Source organism: Salvelinus alpinus, chromosome 8 (assembly GCF_045679555.1).
Source record: "Salvelinus alpinus chromosome 8, SLU_Salpinus.1, whole genome shotgun sequence".
In the NCBI taxonomy this organism is placed as follows: domain Eukaryota; kingdom Metazoa; phylum Chordata; class Actinopteri; order Salmoniformes; family Salmonidae; genus Salvelinus; species Salvelinus alpinus.
In genome coordinates, this window is record NC_092093.1 from 25,297,295 (window position 1) to 25,324,578 (window position 27,284).

A 27,284-nucleotide genomic window follows, 5' to 3' on the forward strand; every position below is an offset into this window, starting at 1 on the left:
GTATTTTCAAGTGTATGACTTCTGTTAACGTTGTGGATAGCACTTCAAAATCTGTGTAATTGCTTGATCTCTTGAAATGGTGATCTATCCGTCCATCTCTGGTGTACAGTGTATGCTCGTAGGGAGGATTGTATGCTAGTTTGGTGTACACCAGTTATTTGGCGCCCTCTGCTGCCGATAGAGACTATCACATCTCTCAGTCGATATATTTTACCATTCCCACTGGTGAGTGCTGTTATTGTATGTTTATGTTTGAATGTTGGAAATGTTTACATTTCATTGCATTTTAAAATTAACATTGTTTGCTGTAAAATACATTCCACACACACACATGCATTTCATGTTGTAACTTACTTGTGTGACAGTACAGTAAGTCATAACCTCACTGATTTGGCAACAGTGAGGTTTTTAAATGGTACAAACTACTCAATCACAAATCACATGGTACCAGACAAAGAGAAAATCTTATTTTGATGTTTATATGTAGCCAAGCCAAATTGACTTAGGGTAGGTTATCCATGGTTGCTAACATGATAGAACATCAGCAGGAAGAAATGTGTCCAATTTGTCTCAAATGCCTCATTCTGGGTCAGCCTGATTTACTTATCTTCAAGTCAACTTTTATTTACCAATGAAATTCAAATGCTGATTTAGGGATTAGTTAGGGTGGCTAGATGAGCCAATTCTGTGGGCACATACTGTGAGAATGGAGTGCTTCCTATTTATCCCTGGATGTCAAAATGATGATTGACAATATAGCTCTAGGCTTTACACCTCACAAAGCTGACTGACCAATGAGACACGAGAGAAATCCTAGAAGCCTAGACCACTATATCTGGTCACTGTTTCACTTTACTTTGACTGTGGATTTGTCACACACATCCATAATGTTTGTTTTATGTAAAATAGTACAAATAAATAATAAACAGTCTGTGTTCACTGCTTATTCTATTGCATTTAGTTTGGAAACCCCTCCATCTTAGATCCGCCCAAGCTTTTTGTAACACAATCTAACTGTGAACCTGGTAACATCTGTACAAATTGTGTACCTATGCACTTCAAAAAATAATATTGTAATAACCTATAAGCATATAATGTATCTGTAGCATGGACTTAATTCTGTCTTTTACATTTTCCAAGCTGTTAATAGTAGATACAGAAACCTGTCTATATTTCATTCAAAAATAAAGCTAGCAATATAAAAATGTGTGCCTGAGTTTCTGTGTTTCTATCTGGTTCTGAACTACATTTAGTGTATTAATTATCACACATGAAACCGATACCATCATACTGTAAAAAGATTTGGAGAATGATGTCCAAGGTGAGGATGCCACGAAACATCTTGCAGAAGTAATATTGGCAAGACACCATTGCATATGGTCCTCAAGATGTTTAAATGTTTGAAAGATCACAAAATAAACTGGCTTACTTCTGGCTTACTTTTGACTCTGTAGTATGGATTAGTAATTATTACAGATTTTTCAAAACATGGACAAATATCAGTTAACGGGATCGGTGTCCCGTCAACGGGACGGTTTAGCTAACGTAGGCTAATGCGATTAGCACGAGGTTGAAAGTAACAAGAAAATTTCCCAGGACATAGACATATCTGATATTGGCAGAAAGTTTAAATTCTTGTTAATCTAACTGCACTGTCCAATTTACAGTAGCTATTACAGTGAAATAATACCATGCTATTGCTTGAGGAAAGTGCACAAAGATGATGGTACAAAAAAATATAAAAGAACAGTTGTTTTTTTCTTTGTATTATCTTTTACCAGATCTATTGTGTTACATTATCCTACATGGCTTTTACATTTCCACAAACTTCAAAGTGTTTCCTTTCAAATGGTACCAAGAATATGCAAATCCTTGCATCAGGGCCTGAGCTACAGGCATTTAGATTTGGGTTTGTCATTTTAGGCGAAAATTGAAAAAAAGGTGCGGATCCTTAAGAGGTTTTTAAGGTCCAACGCAGCCGTTTTTATCTCAATAAAAAATATTTTATAGCTAACAATTAAGTACCTTACTGTGATTGTTTTAAATTGTCAAAAGGAAACAAAAAACAATTCTTAAGAGCAATTTCTCAAGCAGAATTTATCTAGGACTGTCTGGGAGTGGTCTGAGTAGGGAGGTGAAATCTGAAAACTTGCTATTATTGGCAGAGGTTTGGAACTCTCTTTGTTATTGGTCTATTAACTAATTTACTGCCTGGTGACCAAAACTCCATCCCCCAAAAACTGGTTGTAATTTCAAGTGGTCTTTTCAAACACTAAACTGCATTGGGCCTTTACACTTCAGTCCCACTGCTCTATCTAGTATAACTTGCCTGGACCAAGTTGTCATGGAACAAGCCAGTTAAAATGGTGAACAGCTCTGTAAATCATGAATGTTTTAGCTCGGTTCTGTTGTGAGTTATTAACTAGAAAAGTCTGGAGTAAAACTCTGAATTTGAATTGAATGCAGAAATGACATTACAGACCCAAGTTTTCCCCACCCTACAGAGTAATACAACAACACCACTGTCCTATAAGGAGGGAGAGGAGCCAAAACCCTTTTATGAAGTGGAGACATCTTGTAACATCTTCTGGATCAACTAATTCCAATACATTGACATTAGCCCAACACCAATCCATTATTTAATCCAACAACCATGTGTTCATTTGATGGGGTTGATGAAAGACTGGGAAACCCTCAGTAGCGATGTCTAGAGTTTATTTAACCAAAGCCAAAAGATGAGTAAAACATCTGAAATCTGGAGCTGTGAGGGGAACGGCACCTCCGTACCTTCAGGCTCTGATCAGGCCCTACACCCAAACAAGGGCACTGCGTTCATCCACCTCTGGCCTGCTCGCCTCCCTACCTCTGAGGAAGTACAGTTCCCGCTCAGCCCAGTCAAAACTGTTCGCTGCTCTGGCACCCCAATGGTGGAACAAACTCCCTCACGACGCCAGGTCAGCGGAGTCAATCACCACCTTCCGGAGACACCTGAAACCCCACCTCTTTAAGGAATACCTAGGATAGGATAAAGTAATCCTTCTAACCCCCCCCCCCCCCTTAAAAGAGTTAGATGCACTATTGTAAAGTGGTTGTTCCACTGGATATCATAAGGTGAATGCACCAATTTGTAAGTCGCTCTGGATAAGAGCGTCTGCTAAATGACTTAAATGTAAATGTAAATGTAAATGTAAATCAAACATGCATGTATTCTTGGGATGAACACAGCTGAATAAGAAATAATTAATCATGCCATAATTCTGCAAAACATCTCTTTAATTGTTCATTCTTCACTGTGAAAATGTAAAATAGTTTTCTTTATTATTTACACAGAAGACTAACTCACGTTCCTGAGAACACAGAGATATCACAGTACATGTTCAACTGAGCTTTGGGAGGGCATCAGTGTGCTCGCTCCAGGATCATAGGTAGGGGACTTTCCCCTCGCCCAGCTTCCCCATTAACCCTGAAACTTGTTTCCAAAAATATCCCAACACAGAAAAGACAAACCGCTTGCATAAATACACATTTTATAATTGACACAGGGAAAGACGTTAAGCTGTTAGTTTACACCTACGACCAATGTGGTTGAACATTGTACAACTTGAGCTCAGCAGGGAGAATCCAGAGACTAACTGATGAGGAGAAACATGTGCTATATGTTGACCTCTGAGAAGTACACTTCAGTAGTATTCACTTCACAATGCCTGAATATACTATAACACAGCTTGAGTCACGAGATAAATAGCAGTCCTTCCCCGTGTAAGATCACTTTTATATTGTGTCTTTAAGCTAATGGAAATGTGACTGAACTGTCTAATTTGCTCAGTTAGCCTGAAGACTCCATTAGTGCTAAAGTAGTATGGAACCCTAGTCCCAGTTCCATTTGGCCCCACCCTGGATAGAGTCTAGATAGGATAGGCATAAACCATACAGCCATATTTACTATATGGATGGCCATTTTTCTTTCAGCTAGTCTATGAGATCCAAAAGGATAGAACGAAGCTAGAGGACTGGACTAGGGGTCAAAATGGAACTGAGCCCGACCCTCCCTGCCACCAAACTGTACTGTACAAACAGAGGAAAAGAGTAACTGCAAATGAAACCGCAGCAGATTAAGATAAATATCATACTAGAATTTTGTCAGTAACACCAAGGCCTTGAATGGAAAGAGATTGACAACAAATATACATACACCTTCACTATACTAAATCAATCGTTTTCTAGATTGGAAACCAATTAGTAATATACAAACTTTGCAATAAAAAATATGATTTGTAAATATAGCACTGTATATAAAATTAGAAAGGTATATCCAACACAAAATAAGGTCTTTAAGAACAAATTCAAGCAAATGATCATCAATTGGCAAGGTGTACAATATTGTACAGAATTGAAAACTCCCTTCAATACATGTAGGCATCAAAATATGATAACATAAATGTGTTTAAAATGCACAGATAGTAGCTATTTAAAATAAACAAATGTTTATAAAAATGGTCCGACTGTAAACATCACCTATAAAGCTACAGTGCTTGCTACTGCTTTGAGGCCTCTGTTGGAGTAACCAACACAATCCTAACAATGGGCCTAGATTGCCCTGTTTCGTCTATGGCAATTGTGCTTCTTTTCATACCCACACAGTTGGCACACGTTGCACAAAAAGTAACAAAATGGTTGCTCAAAACAATGTACAGAAGGGAAATTATACCACAGAATTATGATATTTCATGGTACATGTTCTGCTTACAAGGTTACTGAAAACTGCCAAAGGAAGACACAGCCTACTGGACTGGACCTAATAGGCCATGGAATGAGGTTGATTCTGGACTGGGCATATACTTATTTCATCAGTATTCTGCACCAGATAACACTTTGGAAAAGGAGATACTTTTTCATTTACAGCAGATGTGTTGAGACCACCATTCGGTCTGCACCTGCCTGCCTGTTGCTTCCCCTGGTATCTGCTGCACCATTTGATTGTAGAGAAACATCACTTCCTCCGGAACTCTCTCTCAACTTCCTGTTCCTGTCTGGAGCTAAAAGCTGAGTGAGAGGCTCGACCACAGCCAACGGCCACTTTAAATTAAGTAACAGAAACCAATGTGACAGACCTATGTAAATGAAGCACCAGAAAGAGACTGAGAATACGACAAAGCCCTAGTCATAATTACACCACGAACTCAACTGCAGCACATATTTTGAGAAACATATAGCGACATACTACTTAGCCAATTGGTCAGTGACATATGCATAGGAGAACAAATGGGCCAACAGATGCAACGTCATGTTGGAAAGAAGACTTAGTACAGTGTGTGGTTTTCACATGGACACTTAATAGACAGTTCCTACTGAAACAAGTCCAAGTCTCTGGCTTTGCTGTTAAATAAACCTGAGGAAGCATTTTTCAGTAGATATAAAACCCCTCCTATATACCTCTATAACTAAATCTTTAGCTTAACTACTGACCATCATTTACCAAATAAAATAATAAACATACTGTATATAAGAGAATAAAAATATAAGACTGGTTCTGGTGCTATGGCGCTACTCCACCAAGATCTGCTCAGTTTTAATGGCTGTAATGAGGGTGGCGGCGCCGGACGAATCAGAGCCCTCGTCTTTGGGAAACTCCTCCCCCTGCAGCAGCCGCACCCCTGACTGCCCCTGCAGGCCTGCTAGAGCCCCTTGGCTGAAGCACAGGTGCTTGATGACCTCGTTGGGGCTGGAGAAGGTGGTCTCACAGACATTACACTTGTAGGGCCTGGCCGAGCCCAGGAACAGCGCCTCCATCTGGCTGGTGTCGTCCCCTGCAGCACACAGCTCCATGCTCTGCCGGTCCACCATGGTGTAGGCGTCGGCGCCCTGGGTCAGGCACACGTGGCGAGCCGCCTGGTTGGCACGACAGAAGCTCTTGCCGCAGGCGCTGCACTTGTAGGGCTTTCCCGTGTGGATGTACATGTGCTCTCGCCAGTGGCTCTTCTGGATGAACTTGCGTCCGCAGGTGGCGCACTCGTACTTCCTGCGCTTCACCTCGCGGTCCAGGTCAGCACTCTCCAGGTTGTCAATATCCGCAATGTCCGATGGAGGTGGGGTGTCGGCCTGGGACTGACACCCGGTCGCCCACCCCGACAACTCTGCTCTGGGAGAGTCCATGCTGAAACCAGAGGGAGGTGCTTGCTCGCTGTCACTAAGCATCTCAACTGTCATGGCAGCGGACCGTTCTCCACCTCCCCTTAGCAGTACCTCCTCTACCTCTGGTGTGGTGGCTGCTCCTCCTCCTGGGAGGACAGGTGAGTGTGCACCGCTGGGCTTGGCCACCAGAGGGAGCCGGGCCAGGCTGTGCTGCAGGAGGTGCTCCCTCAACAGGCTCCTCTGGTTGAAGCGGTTGCCACACAGGTGGCAGGAGTAGTGCTTCCTGAAGGAGGCATTCCTCTTCATGATGCTCGGCTTCACATGGAGAATGGTGTTGGAGCTACCCGAGGAAGGCGCCTCTCCTGTCGGGGTGTTCCCTCCATGCTCCTCATACGAGGCCCGTTGGCCGCTGGTCGAAGCCTCCACCATTTCCTGAAACGAAGAGTCCAGCTTGGACACGTGGTTGGTGAATGCCGCTGTTACAGCAGACGTGGACGGATACTTCCTGTCAGGGAGGCTGTCCAGGTCAAAAGGCGAGGAGAGCTGGCGCCGGACGGGCAGCCTACCGGACAGGGCAACCTGCTTGTCGGAGATCTGGATGCCAAAGAGGGAAGTAGAGAGGGGCAGGCTGGGCTCTGGGTGGGAGAAGGCTGTCTGGCTGGCCAGGCTGGCCTCCTGAAGGAGGGGGTAGGCGTGGAGGAACTTGACCCCCTGCTCCAGCCGGGCTGGGTCGATGAGCTGAGGGGCCAGCTTCCCTGTGTACATCAGGTTGAGGAGGTAGCTGAAGATGTCTGGCTGGATGTCGGCCGCCTTCAGGCGGACACAGTCACTGAAAAGAGAATTCATGGTATAAATAATACTTTATTTATCGGCCACATCAAAACGTCTTGGAAATTGAAAAAATGGTCACCATACATAAACATGGTCCTTTCCTTATTGAGTTGCACATATTCTACTACAACCTTTAGGTGAACTTGTTTGAACAGTCCAAGCAGGGCTGTATTGGGTTTCAACTAAACTTTCTCAGTTGTAAATCATTAGTAAACGTAATGTTAGCCTAGCTTAACGTAGCCTACAGATAGAGCCGATGCCGTGTTGTTTACCATACCTGTCCTGGTGTATGAAGAGCATTCTGAAGTAGTTTGAGAAGGCGGCCAGCACGGCCTTGTGGGCTTTGAAGAAGACGTCGCCGATGGCGATGGTACAGTCACACAGGAAGCCAAACTCCCTCTGAGCGTTGAGCTGCTGCAGGAGGATAAGACCATGGTTGGCCAACTCCATTCTTCAACCTGCACATAGAAAGACACAAAGACGAAGGCAAGTCAGTCAGTTGGTTAGTTTCCTGTCTGGAAGAGGACCACAATGCCACCAAAGAGAGAAGTCTGAGAGGGCCACTGACAGCTCTGTATCACCACAACAAACTCCAATGTAGGCTAACAAAACAAACACTGTTGTTGAATCGAGGCAATTTAATGGCTTATTTTCTGATACATACCATGTAGCCTAGGCTAGCTTACGAGTTAATGTATGAGCATACTATTTTAAATGTAACATCTTTAAATACCAAATATAACATATTTTCATCAAATGTATTTCAAAGCAGGGAAGGGCTCTTGTCCTAAACATAGCCTAACAGCTCAATGTACAATAAGTACAAGGAGCTGTTTAACATCAGATGACCTGATCTCAGAGATTATGAGGTTCGCAGAGCTATTGACTGGATGGTTTTTCCACAAGGCTGGCTTTAACCACGTTAGCAAAAGCGTTCGATGGGAAAGGAGACAGAATGGGTGGTTTCCTTATTGACCTCTAGGCTGCAGCTTCCGGAGGACTATTCACACAACCCTACAAGCTGCCTCAGGGGACAGGATGCAGAGGAGGGGTTAACCTACCGTATATTTAGGCTAGAAGAACATCCATTTGGAAGAAAGAGTACACCCATTGAATGTATTTTTCCTTGCAGTTATGTCAGTTGAACAAAAACGACTGTATAAAACAAAATGGATGATGTGGAATAAGACACCTAAAAGTTCCTCCGATATCCATAGACCTCAGTCATCTCACCTCTGAACCCTCAGCATCTCCAGAGGGAGTGCAAATACCGCCATGGAATTCCAGCCAATCAGAAGTGTCAGATACCGACAGATCCATGGAATAAAGGTGTATGGTTAGGTAAGTAGCCTAATCTCTTCTGGCACAATCTGCTCTCAGTCCTTTGACGGGATTCCAACCCCCTCGCATGCCTACGCCCTTTGAACCCTTACTCATAGGGAGTGTGCTCTCTGCTCTGGCCACCAAGACAGCTGCAGTTGACCCCTAAAGGTCACCACGGGATTGGAGGCTTTTGGGCGTCACATGATCAGGTTTATGTATATCTACACATTCCTGAGGCAAGACTGACTGGTTCCACCCCTCTACCAATGGGAATGGAGCCTGCAGGATATAACACCCATTCTCTCACTATACCACACAGGAACACCACAACACTCAAGTCAAAACCCTGGGCATTAGGCACTAGGCTGACTCAGGAGCCTTCTCTTTACATGTACATAAGGAGGAGGGCTGCCCAGGGGCGACCCGTTGTTCAGGCCAGGTGGGGCAGAGCCCTATCTGCTTTGAGCCCCACATTTTTTTAACAAATAACTTTTTTTATTTTTTGGAGGGCTTTCCTGTTTTGCATGTTATTGTGGCATTAACACATATCAGTTTGCAAACAATGGGAAAAAAATTATATATATATCATTGAGTTAATAAAGCCGCATACAAACATGGTCTCTTTTTTGTTTTCTTGGGTATGCAGGTGTTTCAGCCTAGCTCAGTGCTTTCTGTGGTGGTGGGGCAAGCCAGCAGAAAATATGGAGTGTTGCGCAGTGATTGGCTCAGTGTTCTGTCACTCATGGGATCTTTACATCACTGCCAAGTGTAAGAGCAGACCTTGAAAATTCGAGCCCTTCGGCTGCTGCCATAGAAGTGCCCATCCATGAAGGTTCAAGGTCATTGGCCACAGATAAAAGGACGTCAAATCACGTTATATGTACAGTAGCTTCAATTGGACTGATCATGTCAACATCATACTTTCACCATCTTAGCTAGCAGTCATCATGAATCAAGTTGACAATCTACTGGCAAATCCTTTTAAATCCTTGTCATATGAAGAGAAATTATAGACTAAACGTATCGGTGCTCATCGGCCATAAACATTACACAACAAGTTGGAAATCACAAATTCAACGAGTGGTTTGGAAGGAATCAGTGACAGTGGCTGGTCCCAAATCTGGGTATTAAGGGGCTCTTTTCCAAGTTTAAAATTATAAACATTCAACATTGGCCATGCTGTCAATGAAGCATGAATTGTGCCACGCTCAAAACAACTTAACTGGGAGAACCGCCACGCCACCTTCCTGTTCAAGTGAGCCGAGCACAACAATGTGAGTCCAAAAATGTATTGTATGCTGCTTCATAAATGATGTAATATGCCAGAGAGATATGTATACTGTAGCTAAGAAAGTAATACTAAGTGTATGCTGTGTAGTTAGGGCTCCCAAGTGGTGCAGCGGTCTAAGGCACTGCATCTCAGTGCGAGAGGTGTCACTACAGACCCTGATTAGATTCCAGGATGTATCACAACCGGACGTGATTGGGAGTCCCATACGGCGGCACACAATTGGCCCAGCGTTGTCCGGGTTAGGCCGTCATTGTAAATAAGAATTTGTTCCCAACTGACTCGCCTAGTTAAATAAAACTCAAAAAGATGTTAGTAGCCCATGTACCTCAACCTAAAAAATTTGGTCTATTTACCACTCTTAATTTCACCTACTGTTCTGACTGTAGCCTATAACCTGTTTTACAGAAATGTAATCATTGAATATTGTAAGAGCTTTCATTGTCTGCTTAGATGCCCCCTTTATTTAACCTACGGTTCTAACTTGGTGTACAGGGAGAACACTGTAAGATTGGCCCATGTTCTGAATTCTGTCGCTGTACATTTCAAAAGTGCTAAACAAATAGTTATATTGACTAACGTTACATCCGTCCTAGCTCGCTCTTTGTCTCAATCGAAATTACGGATTGCCTCTTATCCGCTTGTCATCCCCTTATGCCATATCTTGTACATCTCATTTCGTCATTAGAAACGTCATTTGTTAAAGCAAGTCAGCCATATCAGCTATGTTTTTTTTAAAGGCAGTAAATGAGGCTGAATGAACTGTTTCACTGCCAGACAAGGCTCCGCTGATAGCCAGGTGTAGCAGCGGTAAAACGTTGGGACTGCTGTTGGGACAGCTTTATGTAGGCCCTAACAGTTTGTGGGCACCGTCTGTCACCGTTATAGTGCAATTAATGTATTGTTTAGTGTTGTGGCTTTGCTGGCATGCATTCCACTTTTTTATTTTGCCCCACCAAGATTTACATGCTAAAATCGCCACCTAATCTGGAGTTGTCTGAAGAACTGAAGAGAGCAACTCTCAATCTGGTCCAGACACAATAGTCTACTACTACTGCTAGAAGACACTGCAGGCTAATGTTGCAGCCTTGGTGGTGATTAAACAATATTGACAAATATGTTTATTAAATCCATTCTGGCAAATAAAATAGCCTGCCTTACATTATCAGAAAATACCATCATGATATTTTGTGTAGAGGCAGACATCCAGCAGTCAATTTTTGAGACCTGTGACACTCAATAATTATGAATGAGTCATTTAGTAATAGTAAACCTTTGAACAGTCACTCAAGAATTAGGAATCTAGCAGTAAAGTACCATGTGTTCATAGTAGTCCTATGTGTTTGTAAGAAAGCGCCGCCCCTATTGTAGACACGTGGAACGGCCCGATATCCCGCAGAGAAACCACTTCCGCAGTACGTTTTCGTCCTAAACAAAAAAATAACCCTTACAAAACCTATAGGTGAACGCCTATGCTGCTGGCATGTCTAGTTTAGCTATAGACCCACGCCTCGGCAAGAAACAAAATTATTTTAATCGGTTTCATTTAGGAGCTGAAACGATGTGTTCTAGCGCGCCACGAAGGCTCAGGCGCTAGCCTCTGCTTTGCCCCCCCGACTAGAGGAGCAGTGTAGCGAAAATAAACCGAGCCTCATGAAATGGACAAGGGGTGGTCGCCGAATACATTTCTTAAACTTCAAAGTGACCGATTTATTGAAACCGTATATAAATTACATCAGTCGGTATACAAAATGTAATGACGTGCGGGTAGACTTACCTTTCTACTCTGCTTGCCTTGAATCTGTGGAGTTAGTCGTGTTGTTGTTTGTTACCGGAGGACTTGTCCGTTGGGCTTGCAGCTGCTCTGTTCCTCTCAAGAAGCATTGGTTGCGATGGTCGTCGGTGTTTTCCGGTCGGGTTACGTTACAATCACATGACTATGTAGGGCACTTAAAAACAGCAGTTCGCTTAACGGACGGGGCGCCTGACAAATTCTCTTTGGGAAGGGAACCGTAACCGCCGTGTGTCACTGTGAATAGAGAATTGTATCCTCCTCGTTACAGCTAAACGAAAAGGACTATAGAGGGCGAGCACTGTATGATAATTTATTCAATCTCCGGTTGGGGCACGTTAAACAAACCGATGTAGGGGGAAATAGCCGTAGGTCGCCAACCCCACCCCCACACAAACAGATAACGTTTAACGTAGTCTACAATCGTGACTGCATTTGCATTTTCGGTTGGTAGCAAACAAGAGCTTCCTGTAAACAAACGAATTTACCGCCGCGGTGAGTCTCTGGCAACTGTCGCGAGGCAGACGTTCGTACCCAGATTGTTGGCTGCTTTTGGTTCAATTTGTAAATTAGAATTCTGGGGTTCTCAAAGTGCGCGAGGGCAATGGACTAGTTAACTTTTTTAAATTTAATTTCAGTATATTTTGTTAGGCCTAATCTAGTCCCCCATGAATTAGTTTAATTCGGCTATGTTGGTTACAAATGTTAAAATGTGTTTCAGATAATAGGATAAATTGCAATACACGTTTCATGGTGCAGAACATGTATGATTTGCAAGAAATTACTTTGGGGCATTTATGTATGATTATGGGTGTGTTTTTCCTCTATTTGTCAGTGGTAAATACTTCAGAAAATCCTCCTGGCTATTTCAAGCCTAAAAGGACCACTACAGTTGTCAACTGAGGTGTTTGCTGTGCTACAGTTGATTAACAGGGTCATTTTATATTTTCAAAAGGAGGAGTCAAATACAATTCAAGAGGATCTTGATCCAGGACATGAACCACCAACAGCCACTTGGAACCTGATAAAACATTAAAGAAACACCACTGTACAACACTCCTTATGGCTGCTTATTACATGGTTATATGCTGCTTATGACAGTGTAGGAGGCTTTGTTACAGGGTTCAATATAAGTGCTACTGCTACCCATATTCCTCATGGTCAGAATTCTGGCCATATCCACGGACTTCTGTGGCATTCTCAACAGGATGTGAGCTAGCATGACCAGGGAGAGAGAAAACACACACACATCGCCTGCCAGGAAACTCAGGAAGTGTGGGGGGGAACTACACACACACAAATACACACACACACACACAGATTAACTAGTAGGCATACAGACACACAAATACACACAGGCGTACACACCCATAGTCATAGAGGGCACAAACTTAGACACCCACACACCAACTTTGTCATTGGATACACAGGAGTCTCTGGGGCACAGTGACCTGTGAAACTCATTGGAATGGATAGATGTTGCCTAATGCAAACACAGAAGCAGAGCTTTCCTCAGGGCTGAGTTTCAGGTTTTAAAGCAGACATATGAAACACTGTAGAACTCCGATCTGATTAATAGACCGGACAGAGAGTTTAAGAGCAAATTGGTTGAAGGAGACTCCCTTAGACACAGAGATGGAGTAAAAAAGAAAAGGGCTAAAAAGGGAGAGGATATAAAAGAAGGAAACAAAAACAATAATATGAGCTTTTAGAACTGGTGCCGCCTGGCCCTGCTAGATGCTACTACTGTGTGAGATGTTAATATGACTGTCCCTCTCATTCCCATTAATATACAGGGGCTCTATAGCGAGATAAAAGAGGTTTAACCATAAACAAAACTCAAGCTTATGCTAGAAAAAGGGTGACGGAAACTAAAGCATGTTCAAAGTGTTTGGGGGTTGATTGAAAGAGGCAGACTAGATAAATGCTATGTTCAGAGCTCCATTCTGATTCACACTTGAAATCAATAATTTTTTATCAATATAATTTCACCCCAGACCATAGGAGAGCTGCCATCTGGGCAAAGTGCATGCACAGTGAACACATGCATGCGCCCACACATGTCCGGTGAACAGGCCGTTCAAATGAGACGCTGGAATTTCACATGACTGCCCACAACACTGATTTGCACTAAATAGATTTTTCCATACAGAGTAAATAACACTTACACTATATTGAATCTTCATTAAACATATCACTTCAATTTCTGTTTTAAAGCATATGAGAGATATGAGAGAATATATCAATAGGCTTCAAAATGTGTAGTCACTCGGACAAGCAAATCTGAAGAGCTCAAAGCTCACCAAACGCACACAACCTACTCATGTTACCATGATCACTACAACATCCACGTGAGAGAAAACTATGCGTTAGTGGAATCTATTCTTTATTAGAAATGCAATTTAGTGGAGGTATGGGTAAGCAGAACCACCTTTTCAAACACAGCATTGATGTTAACCCCTCTGGCCGTGGTCTATTTTGAAACCAGAGTGTCTCTGAGTCACTCCACGTGTCCCCCTCTCGCCCCTCACTCTCCGGTTTAGGAAAACAGATCTGGTAGGGGGGAGCGCTGCAACACCGGAGATTGACAGCTTGATACACCCACTCCACGGAACTGCATGTGGGAATCCACATCCTGCCAATGGGATGCCTGCTCCCATGTTCCCATGGTGATTGGTGACCTATTATACTGCCACTACCGAGTGGCGCAGCGGTCTAAGGCACTGAATCTCAGTGCTAGAGGCATCACTACAGACTGGTTTGATTCCAGGCTGTATCACAACCAGCCGGGATTGGGAGTCCCATAGGGCGGCGCACAATTGGCCCAGCGTCATCAGAGTTAGGGTTTGGCCGGGGTAGGCCGTCATTGTAAATAAGAATTTGTTCTTAACTGACTTGCTTAGTTAAATAAAAAATATGGGAAAATAGTACTTATCTCTCATCCCATTTTGACTGTCTGTTTTGTATCTGACCCATATTTTATGTTTTCTATCTGATTTGGATCAATACTTATCTGCAGGGAGATAAGTGGATGTGCAGGAGTAGATTCAATAAAATACTATGGTCTGGCTCTAGCCTTTTGGGGACCCTAAGCGAGATTTGGTATTGCAGTTTTACAGACAATTTCCTGCAATTCTACACATTTTGACATGTTAATGATATCTGAGTGAGATTGACTAACAAAATCAATGGGGGCCCCCTGGAAGTCAGGGCCCCTGGGCACATGCCCTGCGTGACAAGTTGGTATTCTGCCATGATTGCTACAAGTTTATTTGCTAAAATTGTCAGTTGACATGGCTAATTGAGTGGCTATTAGTGACTGACATAACTGCTAATGCACAACCACATTTCGAACTTGCACCTTGTGTATTCTACTATTCTAACTCTTAACAGTAAGTTAAGACCCCAACTGAGTTCCAAAAAATAACAAAATGTTGGGACCTTATGCTTGGAGTCAGCCCTGACTATGGTCACTGCACTGCATTGCATTCTCTACCAATGCAAAGTTAGCCTATGTGCTCTGTGAAGTGCAGTCTCTTGACTCTATGGGGTGCAGAACATATAACAACTTCATAGCCTATTCTTTTGCATAGATTCTGAGATGTTAGGTAGAGATCAGTGAGGATTGAAGGAGTAAAGTTGCTGATTCACACACAATTTTGCTGGTAAAATAAGTTTAGCACCAGCGGTCTTTGCAAAAGCCTACAGCTACATTCTAGAATGACAATTTCAAGATAGGATAAACTGTCCTACACATATTCATGCTAAAACCAAAAGGCAGCCTCTTCTATTTGCTCAGACACCTTAAAAGCAGGCTTCAGAGGGCGGTCCCTAGTCACAGGACTCTTATCCAAATTCCTCCCCCTTCCCCCTCACTCACTCACACACACATTCTGTCTCTCTCCTCCCAAACCCTCTGAGGGCCTTTGGGGATCTGCGGTTTCGCGATAGAGTGGCTTAATGTCTCCATGGCAACCATTGCCCTGAACTACAGAAGATGCCCCAAAGGATGCCGTCACATTTGAGTACCCCCCGGGGCGAAACGAAGTTCCGCACACAGCAGTGAGATAAGATGTCTCTATTGCAGAAAGCCCCCAGGTGGGCGTCAAACTCACTCACTGCTCTCTGATCTTAAAAACCGCACAGCACAGTGAGAACACCAAAGCAGTCCTGACCAGATCAAGGCAAGCAGTAACAAATTCTACTGCAACTGAGACCAGCCTCAACTTGACACTCTATAGCTCTACATTCATTATGTAGAAATAGTCACAATGTTTTGGCCTACAAGTGCATTCAGTAGACTACTGAAGTGGTTTAAAGGGGAACAGCTTGGGAGGAGTCTGAACCAGCAGCCCTGTGGATATAGGGCAAGCACACTAGAAGCACCAGTGCATTAAAAGGTCAAGACCTCTACGCAGACACAGCATGCTTACATTACATTCTGTAGTACACTACAGTTTTAGAATGGCAGCATAGCCAACAAAATGAAACCGATTAATTTTGCCAATACATTTTCTATATACTTTCACAGATAATGTATTTTTTATATTGTCTAAAGAATTGGTTCAGATGAGTAACATTCAGTCACCACTGGATGGTGGCATTGGGTAGTTTAATTTAAACTACAATAGTAGATGTGGAGAGGTAGAATAGGCCTGCTTTAAAAATGCATAAAACCTTCCCAATGTTGTCCTAAAAGCAGTGACATCAATTGATTGTATTGCATGGAGAGGAGAGGGAATTTCATCTGTTATTGTTGATATTCACCATATTTTCTTTACACATGTTAATTGCCTGCATATTAGTAGGATAACCCATGGGGTAAATGGGGAAAAGCACTGAAATATATATGAAGTTATATTCTACTGATCATGGACTTCAGGAAACAGAGGGAGCACGCCCCTATCCACATCGATGGGACCGCAGTGGAGAAGGTGAAAAGCTTCAAGTTCCTTGGCGTACACATCACGGACAATCTGAAATGGTCCACCCACACAGACAGTGTGGTGAAAAAGGCGGAACAGTGCCTCTTCAACCTTAGGAGGCTGAAGAAATTCTGCTAAAACCCTATTCCTTCGCCACAGGAATGGCTGAACGAACCAGAGGCAAATAATTTCTTGGTTTTAGAACTAAAAACTGGCGAGCTATATGAATAACCAACTCCCAAAACAAAACCCTTGTTTTGGGAGTTGCTATGAATAAAGTTTTTCAATTTGAATGTTGTCATAGAAAGAACCACAAGGGTTGAATGGATGTCGAGATGTAGAACTTGAGGCCTTGTTCAGGAAAGTGGATTGTGTGTGGAGTTTGTTGCTGACAAGAAAAGTTATTTTATGACATGGGCTTTTGTGTACCACTTGGTAAGGGAACCATGTTGAAGTCAAAGAGAGGACGTTGGATAAATCACAACAAAACTGAATCTGAGTTAGGATGAATTACATGCGGTGGCAGGTGTGGTGAAGATGGCCAAGGTCGAGCCTCATCCCAATGATGAAAAGATGATTCTGGCTCTGTGGGAATTCGATTTTTGGGAGAATGGATCCTTGCCTTTTGGTGGATCCATACATGGTAAAAGTAACTTGAAGTGGAGTCGTGAGGATTTATTGCATTTTTTCCATCCAGAGCCTAAGCACAAAAACTATGACTCTCCGGAGAAAGGTGCCATTGAATGGAGTGATAACTGTGGTGTTAAGTGTTGAGGAGGATCATCTGAAATTGAAGATTCCCAGTTTATGTGATGCCCTCCGTTTGGTGCAATGCAGACCCAGTAGAGGGCGTGATGAAACAGAGAAAACAATGTCTGTATGCAGTCTTCACCTGACAAATTCAAGTTAGGATGTGTCAGTTATCCTGTGAGAGCTTTTGTCCCAAACCCATTACAGTGTTTTAGGTGCCTAGGTTAAGGTCAGGTAGCAGCAGTGTGTCGGGAAAAAAAGTTGTGTGTGTTAACTGTAGGGGTACCCATGGTTCTGGAGAGCAGAAGTGTCCGGTTAGAGAAAGAATAGGTTGAGGTTGCAAGGACCAGAGTAGTACAGACGGTGTTGTATGCTGAGGCAGTGAAGAAAGTAGTAGAGGAAGATGGGTACAGGGCGAGGGATCCTGAGAGGATCCCTGTGAGTAGGCTGAGGCCAATGGAAAATTGATTGGAATAATATGTGTTTCAGTAAGGTTGGTTTCTTAGCCATTGTTATCAACTGTACCGCAGAAGTGTAAATCACAGAAAATATATTTTGTGAGTGCAGCTGCAGAGAAGTACTTCGGATTACGAGATTTTACCGCAGAAGAGTTACAGGGGGTGCTGAACGGTAGTGTTCTGTCCTCCCAGGCTGTTGACTGCAATATTTAACTTTTTGGGCAACTGATCAAATTAACATAGAAATGTGAGTTATAGATTTGTCATCGTTATTGAAAGCAAGCGTAAGACGCGGTAGATCTGTTCTATGTGCGCTATTTCTATGCCTCCTGTTTTTAAGTTTCGTTTTTGCTTTTTTTTACTTTCGGTTTTGTACATCAGCTTCAAACAGCTGAACATACAATATTTTTGGTTATGGAAAATATATTTTACAGTGGTTTAGATGGTACAATGATTCTCTACACAATTACTGCTTGTTTTGTCATATAAACTGAAATTAGGCAAACTATTAGGAAATAGCGGAGCAAATTTAGCATATTGCTCCTTTAATAGTTGGCAGGGTAATTTTTATTTTTTATTTGACCAAGTATAATGGATTGTACAGAAGGTGGCGGCATGCAACACTAACGTTTGTTTGCGGACCGCCATAATATTATAGAAGAAGAATGTTGTCATATTCTCTTCCTGGTTGAAAAGATGGCGGCTAATCAAGCTTTGCGCCAATTAGTCCCTCCATCCCTGTCTGCTAAAGTTGAAGGGTATGTTGACAGCTATGTTTAGTACTCTTATGATCCGTGTTTTAACTATATCTAAGCTATACAATCAAAGAGACAGTTCAACAGAATTGTGTTGGGTCAGGAAGGGGGCAGCGTGGTACGTAGGCTAGCAGCACTAGCTAACGTAAGCTAGCTAGTAAGCTACAGCACATTTTACAGCTAGCTAGCTAAATTAGCTACGGAATGTAGGCTAGTGTGATTAAGTTTCTCTCTCTGTATTGTCACCTGATACTTGCTTGGCTCCTGGTCAATCAAATCAGATTCACTTTTGTTAGCTACATCATCCAACGTTATAGACGATGCGTTTGTTTTAATGCTAATCAGACCAGATCAGTTCTGAATGAAGGGGCATCAATAAATGTTAACGTTATATCTCTGGTGCTATTCCAGTTTTTTAAAAAGCGTTTTAGCCATTTAAGCTTTGAAAACATGTTTTGGCTTGAAATAATGAGGACTGTAGGATCTAGAACAGGGGTGTTCAACACTTACTCTACGAGGTCCAGAGACTAAAGGCTTTCTGTTCTACCTGTCAATTAATTGCACCCACCTGGTGTCCCTGGTCTAAATCAGTCCAGGTTAAAGGGGAACGGAAGAAAATGCAGTGGAACTGGCTTCGAAATCCACAGTTGAGTTTGAAGGATATAGAATAATGAGGAAGTAAGGAACCATTGATGTCAGGAATGGTTTAGTCAGATGGACAGGTGTGTCTACCATAGATCACCTGGGGGGCTAGGTCTAGCCATGCCCCTTCTCCTTAGTTGCCTAAGGTGCTAAACTGTGAGGATTCATAACTTAGTTGTGGTCAGCAACATGTCAAGAAATTGCATGAGCTGAGTCAGACATCCCCTTAGTGGTTAGAGTGATCTGCACCCATCCTTAATTGTACATTCAAAACGTTGCTTCTAATTTGTCATGTGTTTCTTCCTCACACAGCTCATTTGCATATCTCACAGTGAGAGACAGGTTGCCGACCATCCTGACAAGAGTCATTGACACCATCCATCGCAACAAAAACAAGTTCTTTGAGGAGTTTGGAGAGGTAAGAATAACCACCATCACTTGTCCATCCTAAGCCACTGTGCTATAAACATACAAATATTGGAATTTTTTTATTTCCTGACACATCCTGATCTTTGATCAGCTTCTCCTCCCCCAAATCCTTACAATTAACACTTGGGTAAAAAACACAAAATTGACCTTGGATCAGGGTCTATGGTTCAACTTCATCCTACTCCTCTTCTATATCAAATTGTATTGGTCACATACACATATTAAGCAGATGTGATTGCGAGTGTAGCGAAATGCTTATGTTTCCATAGGAGGGAGTCCAGGCAGAGAAGAGGACCATTGGCTTTCTTTCTAAGCTGAGAAATGAGCTGCTGACAGACAAGCCTGTCCTGGTTCTGTGTGACGGCCTGGAGGACACAGACAGCTGGAACCAGTACCTCCAGAGACAGCAGAGGCTACTGGATGAGCGGGACCCCGTCAGCTGGTTCAAGTCCCCCTGGCTCTACATAGAGTGCTACATGTACCGCAGGATACAGGAGGCCATCTGGCTCAAGTGAGAACCAGTGCTGCTAAATGTTACCATTAGCTTAGACTTGAGAAGGGAATGCATAGATCAGGGTTTCCCAAACTCGGTCCTCGGGACCCCACGTTTAGATTTTTGCCCTAGCATTACACAGCTGATTCAAATAACGAATCATCATGTTTTGATAGTTTGAATCAGCTGTGTTAGGGCAAAAACCAAAATGAGTTTTGAAAAATAATCCCATTTCAACCAATGTTATAACTGATTTATCAATAAGCTACCTATACACTGTTTATATATGATACACTAAATGGATAACTAATTAGGGTATGTGTCTTTTAACCTATCCTTTCTCTCTTTGTGTCTGTGCCAGTCCCCCCATCAGCGACTTTGACGTGTTTAATGAAAGCAAGACGCAGAGTTTCTTTGAGTCCCAACAGGCTGTGATATCCCTGTGTACATATCTACAGGGATTCAACAGGAACATGGACGACCTCTCAGAGACACAGCTCATGGAGCAGTTCCACAAACTACTACAAGTGAATATTGCCAACAATCTTAAATCAAATTGTATTTGTCACATGCGCTGAATACAACAGGTGTAGACCTTAGTGAAATGCTTACTTACAAGCCCTTAACCAACAATGCAGTTTTAAGAAAAAAAGTGTTAAAGTATTTACTAAAATAAAAAGTAAAACATGTAATAAATATATTTTTTAAATGGGTTCACGCCTAGGCTCTGTCGCTCCCGGCCGCGACCGGGAGGTCCGTGGGGCGACGCACAATTGGCCTAGCGTCGTCCGGGTTAGGGAGGGTTTGGCCGGTAGGGATATCCTTGTCTCATCGCGCACCAGCGACTCCTGTGGCGGGCCTGGCGCAGTGCGCGCTAACCAAGGGAGCCAGGTGCACAGTGTTTCCTCCGACACATTGTTGCGGCTGGCTTCCGGGTTGGAGGCGCGCTGTGTTAAGAAGCAGTGCGGCTTGGTTGGGTTGTGTTTCGGAGGACGCATGGCTTTCGACCTTCGTCTCTCCCGAGCCCGTACGGGAGTTGTAGCGATGAGACAAGATAGTAATTACTAGCAATTGGATACCACGAAAATTGGGGAGAAAAGGGGGTCAAATAAAAAAGAAGACATTTTTTAATGAAAAAAATATATATAAGAAAAAGAACAAATAATTAAGGAGCAACAATAAAATAACAGTAGCAAGGCTATATACTGTGGGTACTGGTACAGAGTCAATGTGCGGGGGCACCGGTTAGTCGAGGTAATATGTACATGTAGGTAGAAGTAAAGTTACTATGCATGGTTAATAAACAAAGCAGCGTAAAAATGGGGGGTAGGTTAATGCAAATAGTCCGGATAGCTGTTTGATTAGCTGTTCAGGAGTCTTATGGCTTGGGGGTAGACGCTGTTAAGAAGCCTTTTGGACCTAGAATTGGCGCTCCGGTACCACTTGCCGTGCGGTAGCAGAGAGGACAGTCTATGACTAGGGTGGCTGGAGTCTTTGACAATTTCTTGGGCCTTCCTCTCACACCGCTTGGTATAGAGGTCCTGGATGGCAGGAAGCTTGGCAGTCCCCTCCAATCATCTCCTTTGTCTTGCTCACGTTAAGGGAGAGGTTGTTGTCCTGGCACCACACTGCCAGGTCTCTGACCTCCTCACTATAGGCTGTCTCATCGTTGTCTGTGATCAGGCCTACCACTGTTGTCGTCGGCAAACTTAATGATGGTGTTGGAGTTGTGCTTGGCCATTCAGTCATGGGTGAACAGGGAGTACAGGAGGGGACTGAGCATGCACCCCTGAGTTGAGGATCAGCGAGGCAGGTATGTTGTTACCTACCCTTACCACCTGGGGGCGGCCCATCAGGAAGTCCAGGATCCAGTTGCAGAGGGAGGTGTTTAGTCCCAGGGTCCTTAGCTTAGTGATGAGCTTTGAGGGTACTATGGTGTTGAACGCTGAGCTGTAGTCAATGAATAGCAAAAGGTGTTCCTTTTGTCCAGGTGAGAAAGGGCAGTGTGGAGTGCTATAGAGATTGCATCATCTGTGGATCTGTTGGAGCGGTATGCAAATTGGAGTAGGTCTAGTGTTTCTGGGATAATGTTGTTGATGTGAGCCCTTACCAGCATTTCAAAGCACTTCATGGCTACAGATGTGAGTGCTACGGGTCGGTAGTCATTTAGGCGTTGTTACCTTGGTGTTCTTGGGCACAGTTCTATGGTGGTCTACTTGATACATGTTGGTATTACAGACTCGGTCAGGGACAGTTTGAAAACGTCAGTGAAGACACTTGTCAGTTGGTCAGCGCATGCTCAGAGTACACGTTCTGGTAATCCGTCTGGCCTTGTGAATGTTGACCTATTTAAAGGTCTTACTCACATCGGCTATGGAGAGCATGATCATACAGTCGTTCGGGACAGCTGATGCTCTCATGCATGCTTTAGTGTTGCTTGACTCAAAGCGAGCATGGAAGTTATCTAGCTTGTCTGGTAGGCTTGTGTCACTGGGCAGCTCGTTGTTGTGCTTCCCTTTTGTAGTCCGTAATAGTTTGCAAGCCCTGCCACATCCGATGAGCGTCGGAGCCGGTGTAGTATGATTCAATCTTAGTCCTGTATTGACGCTTTGCCTGTTTGATGGTTCATCGGAGGGCATAGCGGGATTTCTTATATACGCCCGGGTTAGAGTCCCGCTCTTTGAAAGCGGCAGCTCTAGCCTTTAGCTCAGTGGGGCTGTTGCCTGTAATCCATGACTGCTGTTGGAGTATGTACGTACGGTCACTGTGGGGACGACGTCATCAATGCACTTATTGACGAAGCCAGTGACTGATGTGGTGTACTCCTTAATGCATTCGAAAGAATCCCGGAACATATTCCAGTCTGTGCTAGCAAAACAGTCCTGTAGCGTAGCATCTGTGTCATCTGACCACTTCCTTATTGAGCAAGTCACTGGTACTTCCTGCTTTAGTTTTTGCTTGTAAGCAGGAATCAGGAGGATAGCGTTATGGTCAGATTTGTCAAATGGATGGCGAGGGAGAGCTTTGTACGCATTTCTGTATGTGGAGTAAAGGTAGAGTTTTTTTGTATGTAGAGTTTCCCCCCCCCCTCGGGTTGCACATTTAACATGCTGGTAGAAATGAGGTAAAACGGATTTAAGTTTCCCTGTATTAAAGTCCCCGGCTACTAGGAGCGCCGCCTCTGGATGAGCATTTTCTTGTTTGCTTATGACATTACACAGCTCATTGAGAGCCGTCTTAGTGCCAGCATCGGTTTGTAGTGGGAAATAGACAGCTACGAAAAATATAGATGTAATTATCTTGGTAAATAGTGTGGTCTACAGCTTATGAGATACTTTACCTCAGGTGAGCAAAACCTCGAGACTTCCTTAATATTAGATTTCATGCACCAGCTGTTATTTACAAATAGACACAGACCGCCACCACTTGTCTTACCGGAGGCAGCTGTTCTATCTTGCCGATGCACAGAAAACCCAGCCAGCTGTATGTTATCCATGTCATTTTTCAATCATGACTCAGTGAAACATAAGATATTACATTTTTTAATGTTCTTTTGGTAGCATAGTCTTGATCGGATTTTGTTATCCATTGATTGCACGTTGGCTAATAGTACTGATGGTAGAGGGGGGATCCTTACAAGGCACCCCGACCTACGTCCCCGATATCTCCGTCTCTTCTTCATGTGAATGTGGGCCTTGTCGGGTGTCTGAAGTAAATCCTTCATGTCCGACTCGTTAAAGAAAAAATCTATGTCCAGTTCGAGGTGAGTAGTCACTGTCCTGATATCCAGAAGCTCTTTTCGGTCAGAGACGGTGGTAGAAACATTATGTATAAAATAAGTAAAAAGTATCGCGAAACACACACAATTGTACAATTGGTTAGGAGCCCGTAAAACGGCAGCCATCTCACAGGTGAAGCTGTGCAAACTTCAGGGGTTTATTATAAGAGGCCAGCTAAATGTTGATTGTTGAAAATGAAAGTGAAGTCGCATTACCAAAGATAATTTGATGTTCTGTCTGTTTTGGCATTTAATCCCAAATGTTACGATCACAGTTTCTGTGAGTTAATGTCTCTGTTCCTCCTCTTAGGTGTCTCTGTGGGGTAACAGGTGTGACCTGTCCATCTCTGCTGGCATGGAGAACTCTCAGAAGGCCAGTCCCATTGACTCCCTGTCTGACCTGAAGTCTTTTATCCTGGTGGACGACTCCAACATGGTGTGGTCTGCTCTGACCTCTGCCCAGAGACCAGGGGAGGACGGCAAAACCACCCCAGGGAGGGTGGACATCGTCCTGGACAACGCTGGCTTCGAGCTGGTCACAGACCTGGTCCTCGCTAACTTCCTGGTGTCCGCTGGTCTGGCCAGGGAGGTCCGCTTCCATGGCAAGTCCATCCCCTGGTTTGTCTCCGACGTCACCGCGCACGACTTCCAGTGGACCATCCGCCAGACCCTGGCGGCCAATCACAAGTGGATGTCTAAGAGCGGCGTCCAATGGCAGAGCTACGTACGGGACGGCGTGTGGTCCTATCACGACCACCCGTTCTGGACAATGCCTCATGAGTACTGTGACATGGCGGGCGATGCGCCTGACCTCTACGCGACACTGCAGGGAGCCGACCTGATTCTGTTTAAAGGAGACCTGAACTACAGGAAGCTGACTGGGGACAGGGAGTGGGATCACATGGTGCCGTTTGATAGGGCACTGAGGGGGTTCGGGCCAGCTCCCCTGTGCAGTCTGAGGACTCTGAAGGCTAACATCCAGGTGGGGCTCCAGCCGGGGCAGGGGGAGAACCTCAACACCCAGGAGCCCAGCTGGATGACCAGCGGGAAGTACGCTGTGGTCCAATTCTCCAGCCCTCACAGGGAACAGTAGACCTGTCTGGGACAGGAATTGACGTCAATATGTTCATAATAAGTGGTGTCATCATAATCAGAGGAAGCAAGGGCGTGAGCAGGGCCAGTGTACTTGTAACCATATGCCAGGTTAGAGGTGTAGTATGTTTTGTCTTAGAACTACCTAATGTATTTAAATGAGGAGAGTGGTTTAAAGGAGGATGATAGAGGATACTTTAAAAAGAGGAGGGTAGTTAAATACAGAGTGGCTGCAGATCCGACTTCTCTGGACCCGTTTTCTCGACAGCTAAAGGTTCGAAGCTTCTGTGAATGTGTGGTATCTCTACTTTACACACAGTCTCTGTTCTACTTGTTCAGCTGCCCAGAGAAGAGGCTACTCTTGCGAAAGGTGCTTGTTTAATAAAGTTAGATCAAACTTGAATCATTGTAAGATTACATAAAGATAATATTCTACAGAACCAAATAAAATAGCATAGTATAACATTACTCTATGACAAAAAACACCTAATTTCTTATATTTTAGGATGATTGTGCTAATGGTCACGTTTTTCTCTCATGCGGTCTAAACTCAGTGCACGCCACTCAGCAAAGGTATGCTACAGTTTAATACCATCTGCAAAAAATGTGCTCAAGGTACATAACTAATTCAAAACACTGTAGCCTACTTCAAACAACACTGTAGCCTACACTCAATAATATTTAAATACATATGCCCATGAAACTGATTGCGAGCAAATGGTTGGCGTGCAGATACTGCATGGATGTTTCACCGGTAAAACTTGAAGAATTATCATTCACGATTGACAGTGAGAAATGCGAAGGGAGGGTGACCAGAAGTTTGGGTGTGCGTAGAGGTAAAGAAACACATGCACAGAACGTGAGTCGGATCTTCAGCTCTGGGGAAAGGGATCCAGTGGGATGGGGCTGTGACATCCAGATCCCCAGCCTCTGCCATTTAAATAATGATCAACTGGCAAAACTACAAAACAATGACATTTACTTCTCCCATTTAACAAATGTGTTGACGGTTGTTTACCATCATCCAGTACTAGGGTTGGCCTCCACCTCGATTCCATTTCAAATCAGTCAATTTAGAAGCATTGAAATTCCAAGTCATGAATTGAAACATGCTTATCTGATCTTAAGTGACTTTTTCCCAACCGTATTATGTAATGTTTTTGTCTCCCCAACAGCGACTACACAAAATATAGATTTGAGACACATTTCATTCATAATCAGAGGCAATAAGATGCAAGGTGCAATTTTAACATTTACATGTTAAGTTGGCCTGTCATGAATAGTTTAGAATTGTTATTTTAAGTTGAGACCTTATGTAATACCAAAAGCCAGCGGCTACTTTTTTAGCCAATTTTTTTTGCATGAGCTTGGCAAGAAAAGAGTAACGTCCATTACAGAGTAACTTGTGGTTGCTGGTATTTTCTGGGTCTTAATCAACGTCATCAGTTTGTCTTGTCAATTTATTGCATGCGTTTTTGTTTGCATACATCGGGGTTTGCACAGTGACCACAGTCCCGGAGTTTACATTTTCATAGTTAAATAACTGAAGTTGAACTACAAGGTAATGTACACACTCTGGAAAACTATAGATAAATCATAGTCTTTGGGGCAGTGCAATCACACATACAAGGCGTGTGTTGTTAAAAGAATAGCACTAACACCTGTCTAATTATGTATTTCTGTTTCTGTTTGATATAGTGCAAAATGTTATTTACTAATGTCATTAGAATGTCTCTGTAACCAGTGCTGGTGCCGTTGTGATCCTAAATGACTGGATTGTTCTCTTTGCAGAAATCTGGAACAAAAATTGTTATATTATAACGGACTTGGTTTAAATAAAGAACTTCAATGACTGGTCTTATCTCATACTGTTGTGTAAATGAATGACAGTAAGAAAAGAGGAACCGAGGCTTGATGATTCCCTTTCACTCATTCTCCCCATATTCTTGCTCTCTTCAATTTATCCTGGGAACGTGTATTAAAAAAAATGGAGTGATAATCAGACTACTTGTTTAGCACTTGACATATGTCTGAATCTGGGTTGTTTACTGAGTGAAGAGACGTAGAGAGTGGAGCTTCTCTAGGCAGCAGGTCAAACTGGAGGCCATTTTCTCCCAGTTTGCAGAGATAGAGGTTAATGAACCATCAATTTAATTAGCCAGAAGTTTCCCCCATAAAATCCAGCCGTCAATTTGTCAAGAAAGTTTTGAAGAATCTGAATCCCCAGTATGATCTCACTGAATTGTTTGTGGAGATGAAGATGCTCATCTTCTTCGTACTGTAACATGGAGAGCTGATCGGTCATCTTTTATGTACTGAGAATTCTTGCACACGTTGAGGACTGGAAATACTAGTAGTCTTAAGTTAGTAATAACAGTGTTGTGCTAGGCACACCCTGCATTTCTACAAGTTACAACGTTATTCCTTTAGAGAAACAGAGTTATCTTCCAGTGTAGGTTGAAGGTCAAGAGTTGTCCTTGTATGCCCTTGAAACTTACCTAAAGTAATGGAGAAGACATTAAATGACTTTTTAAACATTGGTTTAATTTCATCATGATGCAGCATGTACGTAAAACCCCTTTGTTTGCTGCTTTGG

The 27,284-nt window shown here is 43.3% G+C and overlaps 2 protein-coding genes and 1 long non-coding RNA gene across 3 annotated transcripts; 2 read left to right on the forward strand and 1 right to left on the reverse strand.

Moving 5' to 3' along the window:
- Positions 1–3,255: 3,255 nt before the first annotated feature.
- Positions 3,256–11,822, reverse strand: zbtb2b (zinc finger and BTB domain containing 2b). The gene is made up of 3 exons (XM_071413095.1): positions 11,352–11,822; positions 7,241–7,421; positions 3,256–6,961 (listed from the first exon to the last, which is right to left on the reverse strand). The coding sequence occupies exons 2-3, from the start codon at positions 7,411–7,413 to the stop codon at positions 5,545–5,547; spliced, it is 1,590 nt and encodes a 529-aa protein (XP_071269196.1). The 5' UTR covers positions 7,414–7,421; positions 11,352–11,822; the 3' UTR covers positions 3,256–5,544.
- LOC139582772 (uncharacterized) lies at positions 11,734–12,422 on the forward strand. The gene is made up of 2 exons (XR_011676426.1): positions 11,734–11,861; positions 12,322–12,422. It is a non-coding gene; the product is annotated as an uncharacterized lncRNA (long non-coding RNA).
- A 5,718-nt stretch (positions 12,423–18,140) lies between these two features.
- armt1 (acidic residue methyltransferase 1) lies at positions 18,141–26,549 on the forward strand. Its single transcript, XM_071413097.1, has 5 exons — positions 18,141–18,257; positions 19,209–19,314; positions 19,595–19,836; positions 20,180–20,345; positions 23,907–26,549. The coding sequence occupies exons 1-5, from the start codon at positions 18,196–18,198 to the stop codon at positions 24,687–24,689; spliced, it is 1,359 nt and encodes a 452-aa protein (XP_071269198.1). The 5' UTR covers positions 18,141–18,195; the 3' UTR covers positions 24,690–26,549.
- Positions 26,550–27,284: the final 735 nt, after the last annotated feature.

Bases quoted from the DNA above. Each gene is read 5' to 3' on its own strand.
- zbtb2b (XM_071413095.1), bottom strand. From the start codon at position 7,413: ATGGAGTTGGCCAACCATGGTCTTATCCTCCTGCAGCAGCTCAACGCT. The intron at 6,962-7,240 runs GTATGGTAAACA...TTCTCTTTTCAG, and splicing joins CTCTTCATACACCAGGACAG to TGACTGTGTCCGCCTGAAGG.
- armt1 (XM_071413097.1), top strand. From the start codon at position 18,196: ATGGCGGCTAATCAAGCTTTGCGCCAATTAGTCCCTCCATCCCTGTCT. The intron at 18,258-19,208 runs GTATGTTGACAG...TTCCTCACACAG, and splicing joins CTGTCTGCTAAAGTTGAAGG to CTCATTTGCATATCTCACAG. The intron at 20,346-23,906 runs GTGAATATTGCC...TCCTCCTCTTAG, and splicing joins AGTTCCACAAACTACTACAA to GTGTCTCTGTGGGGTAACAG.